The following is a 14386-nucleotide window of genomic DNA, read 5'->3' as shown; positions in this document are numbered from 1 at the left end:
TTGAATTTAAACCGATTAAGATAAACAGAGTTAAGTATTTACATGACTATTGCCATACTCAGCCTACTGCCATAATTTAGTTTATTATAAAATGATTAGTGTGCATGTAAACATACTCAGTGTATGGCTATGGTTGGTTACGGTTGTCAGTTTTGCCTTTCACAGATTTCTAAATACAATCGTTGGAAAAATGTACTGCTTGGAAAGCAAATGCCGTTATTATACTAAATGTGTAAAGTGATAGTTATTTTAACATTACTATTATTTTACACACCAAAAAACATGTGATTTTAAATATTTTATTAATCAGTCGTCATCCTCAAATTAAGGGTATGATGACACAATCTTTGCGAGAGGGAGGGTATCTGATATAATTGGTCCTCAACTCAGTCACTTCATTCAGGATAAATGGAGTTAGCCTTGAGTTATCCTACCCGAAGCAGGTTAGTTCCGAAGGTTTCGTTGCCATAGAAATGTACCTGGCTAAAAGGTGAGCAACTTTTGTGGTACCAGTATCCCAAGTTGTACTCAAGAGTTGACAAAAGTTACCGTGCTAACTCCTCAAACCTGATTCACAGTGTTGGGATCTGATCTCAACCCAATTGAACACTTTATGGGAGATTCTGGAGTGGCACCTGAGACAGTGTTTTCCACCACCCTCAGCAAAACACCAAATGTGGCAATTAATCTTGAAAGAATGGTGTTGTATCCCTTCAATAGAGTTCCGGACACATCTATACCAAGGTGCATTGAAGATGTTCTGGCGGCTCGTGGTGGCCCAACACCCCATTTAAGAAACGTTATATTGATGTATCCTTTATTTTGGCAGTTACCTGTATATCATAACTGTCTCCACACTAGGGTTGAATGGCAGGAACCTGGTTACCGAGATTTACCGGGATTTACCGCCCAAAACACTCCCTTTTCCCGGGATAAATAACTCAGAGAAACAGGTAAATTATAACAAGTTATTATAATAAATTATTATAACACCTGTGCTCCTCAGGCCTCTACTTAGAAAACGGTCCTTTCTTATACCAAAAGACTATGCGAAGAGGGATGCAAGCTCTTTTTTTGCTGAATGTTAAAAACAGTAGCCCAATAGAAATCATAGGTAATTTGAAAGAGTGAACGCGCGATGGCGGAAGGCTATATCATTTATTTATTCAGACCCATAACCTTTCAATCTGGAATATGAATGAGAGGCTTCCATTATAGAACACCCTCTGACATTACCCAAGTAATCTCATGCCCTGACCATAGAGAGCTTTTTATTCTCTATGTTGGTTAGGTCGGGGTGTGACTAGGGTGGGCTATCTAGGTTATTATATATCTATGTTGGCCTGGTATGGTTCCCAATCAGAGGCAGCTGTTTATCGTTGTCTCTGATTGGGGATCATATTTAGGCAGCCATTTCCCCATTGTTCTTTGTGGGATCTTGTCTATGTCTAGTTGCCTGCAAGCACTACATTTGCGTCACGTTTCGTTTGGCGCTTTATTGTTTTCTGTGTGTTTCACTTCCAAATAAAGAGGATGGAACCATACCACGCTGCATTTTGGTCCGATTCATATTACAACGATCGTGACAAGTAAAGCCACAACACGTACGTTTTTCCAGCAGCAGACTATGTTCGATAATGTCAAAGCTGCACTGAAGTCTAACAAGACAGCCCCCACAATCATTTTGTCATCAATTTCTCTCAGCCAATCATCAGTCATTTGTGTAAGTGCCGTGCTTGTTGAGTGTCCTTCCCTATATGCATGCTGAAAGTATGTTCTCAATTTGTTTACTGTGAAATAGCATTGTATCTGGTCAAACACTATTTTTCCATAAGTTTACTAAGGGGTGGTAACAGGCAAGAGTGTGCAAAGCTGTCATCAAGGCAAAGGGTGGCTACTTTGAAGAATCTAAAATCAAAAATATATTATCTTTGTTTAACACTTTTTTGGTTACTACATGATTCCATATGTATTCTTTTATAGTTTTTCATGTTTTCATTATTATTCTACAATGAAGAAATCTGTAAAAATAAAGAAAAACCCTTGAATGAGTATGTGTGTCCAAAATTTTGACTGGTACTGTATATATTTGTTTGTCTGTAGGTCATATATGTTATGGAGCTATAGTACTTGGAATAAGTCCAATCTTTCAACTGTAATGTTGAGAACCACTATCATGTTGCAAAAAACTGTCAACAACCAGACTTGGCAGGGGAAAGGTTCCAGAGCATGTAGATAGGTTGCACTACAATCACCACAGTACGATAACAAGTACACTGGAACTCTCCACAAACACTTATTTTGTTGTCACACTTGAGAAGGTCGAAAACGTATAAGAAAAATAAAATACGTTGACAGTTAAGTACAGTAACTCCGCCCCACCCTGATCGTTCTCACACATGAACAAAAGGTGATGAAAACTCATCCCCCCCTGGCCATGTCTTTCTCACACAAAGAACACAGAAAAACAAGGACACAGAGTACAGAAACATGCACATTTCCAACCTACCAAAATATCACTAACATCAACACATACAGATAACAGAAACTTGCACATTTCCGGCATACCTTATCTATGGCTGTTTTGAAAGAAGTGGCAGAGCTGGCGGGACGTGTGTTGAGGTTCACACCTGTCGGTGTGTCGTCGGTCACATTGAGGGGCAGAACAAAGCGCCGGGGGAACGCTCTGTACGTGGTGTTGTAGACCTGAGGAACAAATACAGAGCACGTGAACATCAACACATCACAATGTCACAGTATAAATGTGTGGTATCAATGGGTGTGTGTTAAGTTTCTGTGTTTAGGTTTCTGTGTGCTGTGTGTGTTTGCATGTGTTCGTGCATGCATGCGTTGGTTCTCTTCGAGAAAAAGGTGCTATCTAGAACCTAAAAGGGTTCTTCGACTGTCCCCATAGCAGAACAGTTGTGAACACAGTGCCCCATGGGGGCTGTGGTGTTATGGTATGGGCAGGCATAAGCTACGGATAACAAACACAATTGCATTTTATCGATAGAAATGTGATTGCACAGAGATACCGTGACGAGATCCTGAGGCTCATTGTCGTGCCATTCATCCGCCGCCATCACCTCATGTTTCAGCATGATAATGCACTGCCCCATGTCATAAGGATCTGTACACAATTCCTGGAAGCTGAAAATGTCCCAGCTCTTCCATTACCTGCATACTCACCAGACATGTCACCCATTGAGCACGTTTGGAATGCTTTGTATCGACGTGTATGACAGCGTGTTCCAGGTCCAAACAAAATCCAGCAACTTCGCACAGCCATTGAAGAGGAGTGGGACAACATTCCACAGGTCATAATCAACAGCCTGATCAACTCCATGCAAAAGAGATGTATTGTGCTGCATGAGGCAAATGGTGGTCACACCAGATACCGACTGGTTTTCTGATCTGCACCCCTACCCTTTTTTAAGGTATCTGTGACCAATGGATGCATATCTGTATTCCCAGTCATGTGAAATCCATAGATTAGGGCCGAATGAATTCATTTCAAATGACTGATGTCCTTTTATAAACTGTAACCCAGTATAATCGTTGAAATTGTTGCATGTTGCGTTTTATATTTTTGTTCAGTGTACAATAGTTTTGGTTCAAGGTAGAACCCTTTTTGGTTCCACATAGAAACCAAAAACGATTATCCTATGGGGACAGCTGAAGAATCCTTTTGGAACACTTTTTTCTAAGAGTGAATGTATTTGTGCATGTGTTTGTGTGTGTTTACTTGTGTGTGTGCTGTATACAGTGCCTTCAGAAAGTATTCATACCCCTTGACTTAATCCACAGTTTGTTGTGTTACAGCCTGAATTCAAAATATATTATTTTTCTCTCACCCATCTACACACAATACCAAGTGAAGACATGTTTTTTGAATGTTTTGCAAATGTATAGAAATAACCAATTTATGTAAGTATTCACACCCCTGGGTGAATACTTTGTAGAAGTACCTTTGGGAGCGATTGAAGCTGTGAGTCTTTCTGGGTAAGTCTCTAAGAGCTTATTTCAAAATGATTCAAGCTCTGTCAAATTGGTTGTTGCTCAGTGCTAGACAACCATTTTAAGGTCTTGCCATAGATTTCCAAGCAGATTTAAGTCAAAACTGTAACTCGGACATTAAGGAACATTCACTGTCTTCTTGATAAGCAACTCCAGTGTAGATTTGGCCATGTGTTTTAGGTTATTGTTCTGCTGAAAAGGTGAATTAATCTCCCAGTGTCTGGTGGAAAGCACACTGAACCAGGTTTGCCTCTAGGATTTTGCCTGTGCAAAAAATAAATAACTGTCCTTAACGATTACAAGCAGTGGCGGATTTAGGTATAGGCGACATGGGCAGCCGCCCAGGGCAGCATCTTGCCGGGGGCGGTACGGGGCGCCCACACCAAAAATTTGAATGAAATGGGGACATTTCTGCGATCGGTTTTCTATCGCTCATTTGCACGTCACGTCAATGATGTCATGTGACCGTGTGGGACTGTGGGTCAATTAACCTTTTCCGAGTGGGTGCCCTGATTCTAGTTTGTGAGCTAGGCAGGCTACTGCCTGGGAAGGTCTCCCACTCAGAAGTGTGAGATGGGGATGGGGGCGGGGGTAGGTTGATCTCAGGTCACCCCACTGGAAGCCCGAGGTAGGTGGAGAGGGGGAATCTATCAAATAGCTCACATCTAACTTTGTACAGTACTAATGCAATTAGTAATGCAAATAGTTGTGCAATTTAGTTTGTGTGTTTCTTGTTTCAAGTGCAATAGTGTAATAATCAGGTTATCTTCTTTATAAGTGTGTTATTCTATTTGTGTATTGTGTGATAGGATTTGTGCAATTTAGTTTTATTTGTGTGTTTTTTGTTAGCAATGGGGTAATAGTGTAATCATTTGATTACATTTTTTATTTGTATTTATAAACTACAATTTGTTTCTATTTGTCTTTGTTACTTATTTTTTATACTTCTGAGTCTTATTTTTGTATATATCTTTATATTTATATAGTTTTAAATGTTATGATTGTTTATTTGCTTTGTTCCAAATGTCTGAATAAAAATTACAGTTAGTGCAGAATGGTGCTTTTTTTGAGGACGGGATGGGGAGAGGGCGCTGAAGGGGGTTTGGCCCAGGGAGCCATACAAGCTAGAACCACCACTGATTACAAGCATACCCATAACATGATGCAGCCACCACTATGCTTGAAAATATGGAGAGTGGTACTCAGTAATGTGTTTTATTGGATTTGCCCCAAACATAACACCTTGTATTCATGACAAAAAGTTTATCGTTTTGCAGTATTACATTAGCACCTTTAGCAAAAAGGATGGGTTGTATTGGAGAGAGTCTCAGTCTTAAATCATTTCCCACACACAGTCTGTGCCTGTATTTAGTTTTCATGCTAGTGAGGGCCGAGAATCCAGTCTCACATAAGTACGTGGTTGCAAAGGGCATCAGTGTCTTAACAGCTCAATTTGCCAAGGCAAGAAACTCTGAGTCCAGCCCTATCCAGAAATCTGGCAGTGGCTTCTAATTAAATGCAATTTTCACAGAACCGCTTGTTGCAATTTCGATGATGCTCTCTTGTTCAGATATCGGTAAGTGGACTGGAGGCAGGGCATGAAAGGGATAACAAGTTGTTTGTGTCGTCCGTTTCGGGAAAGTACCTGCGCAATTATGCACCCAGCTCACTCAGGTGCTTCATAATATATAATTTGACATTGTCCGTAAGCTTGCGTTCATTTGCATACAAAAATCATAGAATGATGGAAAGACCTGTGTGTTGTCCTTGTTAATGCAGTCAGAAAAGAGCTCCAACTTCTTAATCATAGCCTCAATTTTGTCCCGCACATTGAATATAGTTGTGGAGAGTCCCTGTAATCCTAGATTCAGATCATTCAGGTGAGAAAAAACATCACCCTGATAGACCAGTAGTGTGAGAAACTCGTCATCATGCAAGCGGTCAGACAAGTGAAAATTATTGTCAGAAGAAAACTTTAAGCTTGTCTCTCAATTTAAAAAAATGTGTCAATACTTTGCCCCTTGATAGCCGGCACACTTCTGTATGTTGTAAAAGCGTTACATGGTCACTGCCAGTATCATTGCATAATGCAGAAAATACACAAGAGTTCAGGGGCCTTGCTTTATCAAAGTTAACCATTTTCACTGTAATGTCCAAAACATCTTTCAAGCTGTCAGGCATTCCCTTGGCAGCAAGAGCCTCTCGGTGGATGCTGCAGTGTACCCAAGTGGCGTCGGGAGCAACTGCTTGCACACACGTTACCCCTCCACTATGTCTCCCTGTCATTGCTTTTGCACCCTCAGTACAGATACCAACATATCTTGACCACCAAAGTCCATTTGATGTCACAAAGCTGTCCAGTACTTTAAAAATATCCTCTCATGTTGTCCTGGTTTCCAGTGGTTTGCAGAAGAGGATGTCTTCCTTAATTGACCCCCCATAAACGTAACGGACATATACCAGGAGCTGTTGACTCATCCAGCTGTAAAGCATATAAATCGCTGGCTTGTATGCGAAGCAGTAATTGATTCAAAACATCTCCTGCCATGTCACTAATGCGTCGTGAAACAGTGTTGTTTCATGAAGGCATTGTCTGTATAGTTTTTTTGGGCATTTTCCCCCAGCATTGTCCCAGCCATATCCACAGCAGCAGGAAGAATTAAGTCCTCCACAACAGTATGGGGCTTGCCTGTCCTAGCCACTAGCCACCATATAAGACACTAATTAATGGTATCTGTTGCTTTTATACATGTCTTACTACTCGAAAGTTGTCTTTATTCTCGCTCAAAAAACTCCCGTGGCTTATTTTTCAAATGGTCATGTTTCGCTTCTAAATGTCTGCGCAAGAGTGAAGGTTTCCCATCGAGAGAGTAACGGTTAATGTGATTGGATGTTAATTATTTGACTAGGCTAACTGTATTTGACATTGTGTTGTTATTTCGCTGGGCACCCAGGGAATGTCTTACATGGTCAGCTACAGTAGATGGTTTAATATTATTTTTGGCAGTGAAACGAGGATACTCAGGTGAGAAAACTACCACCCAAATGTGTAGCCCTGTTGGAAAATATATATGTACTGTTGGAAAATGTGAAAAATGTGAATCACATTTTTATTTGGCGTACGCCCGACAGCATTGAGCGTAGTACCCCAGTTTGGGAATAACTGCTTACAGGATTCCTTATTCTCACTCTGTCAATTAGGTTAGTATGGTGGAGTAACTACAATGTTGTTGATCTATCCTCAGTTTTCTCCTATCACATCCATTACACTCTGTTTTAAAGTCACCATTGGCCTCGTGGTATCCCTGAGCAGTTTCCTTCCTCTCCGGAAACTGAGTTAGGAAGGACGCCTGTATATTTGTAGCGACTGGTGTATTGATACTTGATACTCCATCTAAAGTGTATTTAATAACTTCACCATGTTCAAAGGGATATTCAATGTCTGCTTTTTTTTAACATGTTTTACATGTTTACCCAACTACCAATATGTGCCCTTCCAATAGGTGCCCTTCTTGCACATAGAGTCCATTCATCTTATTTTGTGACTTTACTCCAACTTTTTATGCCTGCCATAACAAAGGGGTTGAATACTTTTTTATTAATTTGTAAAAAAAAATATCTAAAATTAAATCCACTTTGACATTATGGGGTATTGTATGTAAGCCTGTAACAAAGCATATCAATTTAATACATTTTAAATTCAGGCTGTAACAACAAAAAGTCAAGGGATGTGAATACTTTCTTAACTTCTTCTGGCTGCAAGCCCGAGGCCGCCCACAATATGACAACAGCCACTTCAAGTGCAGGGCGCGAAATTCAAAATATATTTTTTTTAAATATGTAACTTTCACACATTAACAAGTCCAATACAGCATATGAAAGGTACACATCTTGTGAATCCAGCCAACATGTCCGATTTTTAAAATGTTTTACAGCGAAAACACCATGTATATTTATGTTAGCTCACCACCAAATACAAAAAAGGACAGACATTTTTCACAGCACAGGTAGCATGCACAAAGCCAACCTAACTAACCAAGAACCAACCAAACTAACCAACAAACAACTTCATCAGATGACAGTCTTATAACATGTTATTCAATAAATCTATGTTTTGTTCGAAAAATGTGCATATTTCAGGTATAAATCATAGTTTACATTGCAGCTACAATCAGAAATTGCACCGAAAGCAGACAGAATAATTACAGACACCAACGCCAAATAACTAAATACTCATCATAAAACATTTCTGAAAAATACATAGTGTACAGCAAATGAAAGACAGGCATCTTGTGATTCCAGACAATATTTCCGATTTATCAAGTGTTTTACAGCGAAAACACAATATAGCGTTATATTAGCTTACCACAATAGCCAGAAACACATGCCATTTCCCAGTAGCAAAAGGTTAGCGATCGTAACAAACCAGTAAAAGATATATAATTTTTGACTATCCTTGATTTTCTCCATCAGATGACAGTCCTATAACATCAGGTTATACATACACTTATGTTTTGTTTGAAAATGTGCATATTTAGAGCTGAAATCAATGGTTATACATTCTGCTAACTTAGCTACTTTTCCCACAACGCCCGGATATTTTTCTGACACTTTTTCTGACACACATATTCTGACCAAATAGCTATTCATAAACATAACTAAAAAATACATGTTGTATAGGAAATGATAGATCCATTAGTTCTTAATGAAATCGCAGTGTTAGAATTCTAAAAATAACTTCATTACGATATGCAGCTTCGGTATAGCTAGAGTATCCAAACGTTGGGCGTCGGCGACTAGTTCACATGTACGACAGATATATGAAATAGCATCATAAAATGTTTCTTACTTTTGCTGATCTTTCATCAGAATGTTGGACAAGGTGTCTTTGTCAAGAACAATCGTTGTTTGGATTTAGAACGTCCATTTTCCCTCTCGATTTAGCAGGCGCACTAGCCAAGTGGCACGACGCTCTCCATGTCAACAAACGGAAGAGAACGGAACACGGCAAAACTCCCGAAAAATTTTCAATAATCTGATGAAACTATATTGAAAAAACATACTTTACGATGATATGGTCACATGTATCAAATAAAATCAAAGCCGGAGATATTAGTCGCCTATAACGACAGCTTTTCAAAAGGCAAATCCATGTCCCTCTTCGCGCCTGCCTGAAAACAGGAAATGGAGGACACGTCATTCCAGAAGCTGTAATTCGAGTCCAGATCAAGTTACACAGTCCATTTCTTCTTTCACTCCTTGTCGACATCTAGTGGAAGACGTATGAAGTGCATCTAAACTAATAAATAACATGGACTTGAATAGGCAGCCCCTGGAACAGAGCCTCAATTTCAGACTTTCCACTTCCTGTCAGGAAGTTTGCTGCAGAATGAGTTCTGTTTCACTCACAGATATAATTCAAACGGTTTTAGAAACTAGAGAGTGTTTTCTATCCAATAGTAATAATAATATGCATATTGTACGAGCAAGAATTGAGTACGAGGCCATTTGAAATGGGCACCTTTTATCTGGCTACTCAATACTGCCCCTTCAGCCCAAACAGGTTTTAAGGCACTGTATTTCCATGCTGACCTGATCGAGAGCCTCCCCTGACTTGCGTAGGTTCTGGATGAGGTAGTTGTTGATGGCCTCTCCGTTATCAGAGCAACACATGTCCAGCATCAGGAAGCCGTCTTCCTCAAAAGCATTGATCTGGTGGAACACTGACAGAGCCTTGGTGTGGAACTTTACTGAGCTGGTCTAGAGAAGACAGAGGAGAGAGAGCAGGACAAATTACTTCACTGAGTTGGTCTAGAGGAGATAATAGAACGTGGGACAAAGTTTAGATAAAATAAATAGATAATTTACTGGTCATTTAGCAATTTAGTAAGTAGCTTAGTTACTACTGTATCACTGATTCAGTGTATTACTCACTGGTGAACATGACTGCTATATGTGCTACTTTTATGATAGATTAGACAAATTATGATACAGTATCAAAGATTAGCACTTTTGTACTTCCCATACAGTGAAGCAATTATCTTTTCATATGAAAAATACCAAAGCCCAAGGCCAAAAAATAAAAGAAATGCAGACTCTTGGAATTATCTCGTTTGAACGACTTTGTATCTTGTTTGAACGAATTAGTGTCTCTTTCAAATGACATAGTATCTCATTTGAACGACTTAGTATCTCGTTTTAAAGGCTTAGTAAAAATACAAATGTCATTCAAAATCGTTCAAATGTCGTTCAAGTCGTTCAAACAAGTCAATCAAACAAGATGCTAAGTTGTTTGAATTACTTATTATCTTGTTTGAGCGACTTACAGTGCCGTGAAAAAGTACTTCACCTTTTTCAGATTTTCTCTATTTTTGCATGTGTTTGATACTGAATGTTATCAGATCTTCAACCAAAACCATATATTAGATCATGGGAACTTGAGTTTACAAATAACAACAAAAAATAATGGATGCTTTTATTACTTATTTAATTCACAAAGTTATACAACACCCAATTCTCCTGTGTGAATAAGTAATTGCCCCTTACACCCAATAACTGGTTGTGCCACCTTTAGTTGGAATGTAGTTGTAGATTTTTATTTTATTTAACCAGGCAAGTCAGTTAAGAACAATTTATTATTTACAATGACAGCCTTGTTCAGGGACAGAACAACAGACTTTTACCTTGTCAGCTCAGGGATTCGATCTAGCAGCCTTTTGGTTGCTAGTCCAATGCTCTAGCCACTAGGTTACCTGCCACCCCTACAAGAGATCAGTCTCTCACAACGCTGTGGAGAAATTTTGTCCCACTCTTGCGTGCGGAACTCCTTTAACTCAGTGATATGTGTGTTTTCAAGCATGAACTGCTCATTTCAAGTCCTGCCACATCTCAATTGGTATTAGATCTGGACTAATGACTGGGCCATTCCAAAACTTCACATTTGTTGCTTTTTAACCATTTTCATGTCGACTTGATTGTGTGTTTTGGATCATTGTCTTGATGCATCATCCAGCTGTGCTTCAGCTTCAGCTCACAGATGAATGGCCTGACATTCTCCTGTAGAATTATCTGATACAGAGCTGAATTCATGATTCCTTTTATTAAGGCAAGTTGTCCAGGTCCTGAGGCAGCAAAGCATCCCCGAACCATCACACTATCAGCACCATGCTTGACCGTTGGTATGAGGTTCTGGGGGCCCATCTCATCCAAAAAGTTGACCAAAGTTTGCCAGGATGCACCTGGATGATCATCAAGACTCTTGGAATAATGTTCTATGGACAGATAAGTCAAAAGTATAACTTTTTGGATGTCATGGGTCCCATTATGCCTGGCAAAAACCAAACACTGCACTCCACAGTAAGAACCTTACAACAACGGTCAAGCATGGGGGTGGTAGTGTGATTGAGTGTAAGGGGGCAATTATTTGTCATAGAGGGGCATTGGGTGTTGCATAACTATTTTTATGAAATAAATTATATAAGTATGTTGTTTATTTGTTCACTCAGGTTCCCTTCATCTAATATCAGGTTTCGGTTGAAGAACTGATGACATTCAGTATCAAAAATATGCAAAAGTAGAGAAAATTAGAAAGGGGGTAAATACTGTTTCACAGTACTGTAATCGTTCCTTTGTCTAATTAGGCCTAATTCGTTATGCAGCTTTGTCAGGCCGTGTAATTGTTGATGCAGCCATTCATTCACTGATTCCATCCATTGAAATGATTAGTCATTGACAGTTCTTTGATAGCCTAAAGCAGGGCTGCTTTTGAGCACCAGAGCATGCAAGTGGACGAGTGTGTAGAGATGAGCAGAGCATAATTCAAGCAGATTTAAAAATGGTGTCAGCCTTCTCTCCTGCTCCAATTTCACTCTGGTACTGCTCAGCCACAAGGGGGGGGTTCAGAGTAAGAAAAAGAATAGTGAGGAACGGAAAGGAAAATAGCTAGGCAGAGCACGACCAGAGCTTATAGATGAGTTTTACTAGAGCAAAAGTGGAGCGATAGAGAAGGCCGACACTTTTTTTTAAATGCTCGATTTATGCTCTGCTCCTCACTCCACACTCACCCACTTACATGCTCTGGCATTCAAAAGCAGCCCTGCTTTAGGCTATCAAAAAAGACAAGGAATAATCATATCAATAGATGGAATTAGTGAATGAATGGGTGCAGCAACTTTGCACGGTCTGACAAGCTGCATAACGAATGAGGCCTAATTAGACAAAAGAACAATTAAGTAGTTCAAATGAGATAAGTAGTTGAAACGACTTAGGAATTGTGACTTTTGTTTTGTTGAACTAAATCGTTCAAACGAGATACTAAGATGTTCAAACGAGATATTATATTTTTATATATATTTTTTGCTTTGGGCTTCAGGGCTTCGTAATAGAACCACGTGAGTGATTTATTTGCATTATAAAGGCCTTTAAAAGCCTTGTCCTGTCCACCTCTCACCTGTCCCGTGTGTTTGTCTACCAGGTGGAAGACAGTATCTTGTTTGGGGTCCCAGTAGACCCCCTCACTGATCCCCTTTCCCCTCAGCTTGGCTGTGACAATCTTCAGTAGGTCCATCTTGATAGGCTGCTCTATGAATACCACATAGTTCTCTGACATGGCTACAGGAAGAAGGGAAACATATGTCAAATACATTGTTTTCATTAGGGTTGGGGTCAATTTGAATTGAAGGTTTTTAAAAATGTTCTATTCAAATCACTTCCTGAATTGACTTTCATAGATTTTATTTATTTTTGCTACAGAAAGAGAGGGAGAGATACAGTACATATGCCTGTAAACACACAAGGCCTTTTCACAATGATTGTCGTTGCTGAGATACGGTTGTGTAGTGACATTGTGAGATTGTGTGTACATGGGTACAGGGAGAGTTAACCTTTTTAACGCTTAAGTTCTAAATGTTAATAACGACCCTTACATCATGAGTTCTTTTTGCACGCGTTTCCAGAATTCTATGCTGCTGTTCTAGAATTAGATTGTTGAATTTTGACACCATTCTCTACACTCCACAAACCCCAAAGATGCCTTATTACTATTATAAACTGGTTACCAATGTAATTAGAGCAGTACAAATACATGTTTAGTCATACCCGTGGTATACGGTCTGATATACCATGGCTGTCAGCCAATCAGCATTTAGGGCTCGAACCACCTAGTTTATAATTATTATCATCTATATTACATGTATTATTATCTGAAAGAGGCCCTAGTATTAGCCTGTCTGAGGGGCTGCGCATGTGAGATAGGGTGGGAAACCTGAGGTGCTAAATCTGGTGTATTTGATACAATAGTGGCGAAAAAACAAAGTGAAAGCAGGGTATGAGCATATATTACATATGCCGACCATGGCTAAGGCTGGGAAACGCTGGGATCCTAAAAACTTTTTGTTAATAAAAAAAAATTGTATTTCATTTATTCTCCCCTGGAAAAAATAGTCTACAGCGGTGGCTTCATTTTGTAACCATGTCAACGTATTATCACCACTGGACATGTAGCCTACAGATGCCTGCCTTGTCACCAAGCAAGGAAGATATTTCTCATCAAATGCGATGAGTATTATGGCTTGGATAGGTTTTAGACTGGTCGAGACGGAGGAGAATGAGGACAGGGTGGTGGACAAAGTCATGTAAACAACAAAGTGAAATAGTTTGTGCGAGTGAGCAGATTGAATGGTGCGTGTGTGTAATCTGCTATATTGTATGCAGAGACCTTGGCATGAGGGAAGCGATGTTGTAGATATATTAAACTATGGCGCTTAACAGGATTATCTAGGTTTATGCTTTGGCGCCATCTATGGGCTGAATCAGTTATCGCTCTCCTTCCAAAACGTGGTTACATTTGTAAAAACTTCAAGTATTACTAACTATACAGTATATTTCTAGGACAACTCGATGTAATGTAACAACTCAAATCATTCTCTTTAGTCTACAGGTTAGGCTAAAGGTTGTTAGCTAGGGAAGATATTATTTGATTGAAATAATCAAATCATTATTTTCCCTAGCCAACAACTATTTGGCAAAATGATAAAACATAATTGCGAGAATGCATTTACAAATCAAGGAATAAGAAAAGCCGATTACGTACTTTTCTGTTTCTGTTTTATTTCAGAACTGGAGCCCAGGAGTCAAACAAAGTAAACAAAATAAAATGTTACAATTATATCTTTTTTTAAGAACATTTCTCCAATCCCTCTCACCCACTACACATCAAACGCACAAAGTCATACATTTCAATACATTTCACAATTGTTGATTACATACTTTTGTTGTTCTGTTTTATTTCAGAAATAGAACGCAGGAGTCCAACAAAATATTTCAGTTCAGCTAAACAAACATATGTTAACGGTAAACAAACATATCTATT

At 39.3% G+C, this 14386-nt stretch overlaps 1 protein-coding gene across 1 annotated transcript in view; it reads right to left on the bottom strand.

Moving 5' to 3' along the window:
- bco2a (beta-carotene oxygenase 2a) overlaps window positions 1–14386 on the bottom strand; it is a 102063-nt gene that overhangs the window by 24183 nt on the left and 63494 nt on the right. The window contains exons 7-9 of the mRNA XM_039005962.1: window positions 12467–12627; window positions 9610–9777; window positions 2569–2706 (exon numbers count right to left, since the gene is read on the bottom strand). Of these exons, the coding sequence (XP_038861890.1) occupies window positions 2569–2706; window positions 9610–9777; window positions 12467–12627 (467 nt within the window). The remainder of the gene's footprint in view (window positions 1–2568; window positions 2707–9609; window positions 9778–12466; window positions 12628–14386) is intronic.

The sequence above is a fragment of the Salvelinus namaycush genome, chromosome 12, assembly GCF_016432855.1.
Source record: "Salvelinus namaycush isolate Seneca chromosome 12, SaNama_1.0, whole genome shotgun sequence".
NCBI lineage: Eukaryota > Metazoa > Chordata > Actinopteri > Salmoniformes > Salmonidae > Salvelinus > Salvelinus namaycush.
This window is presented reverse-complemented; position numbering and strand designations above follow the sequence as displayed.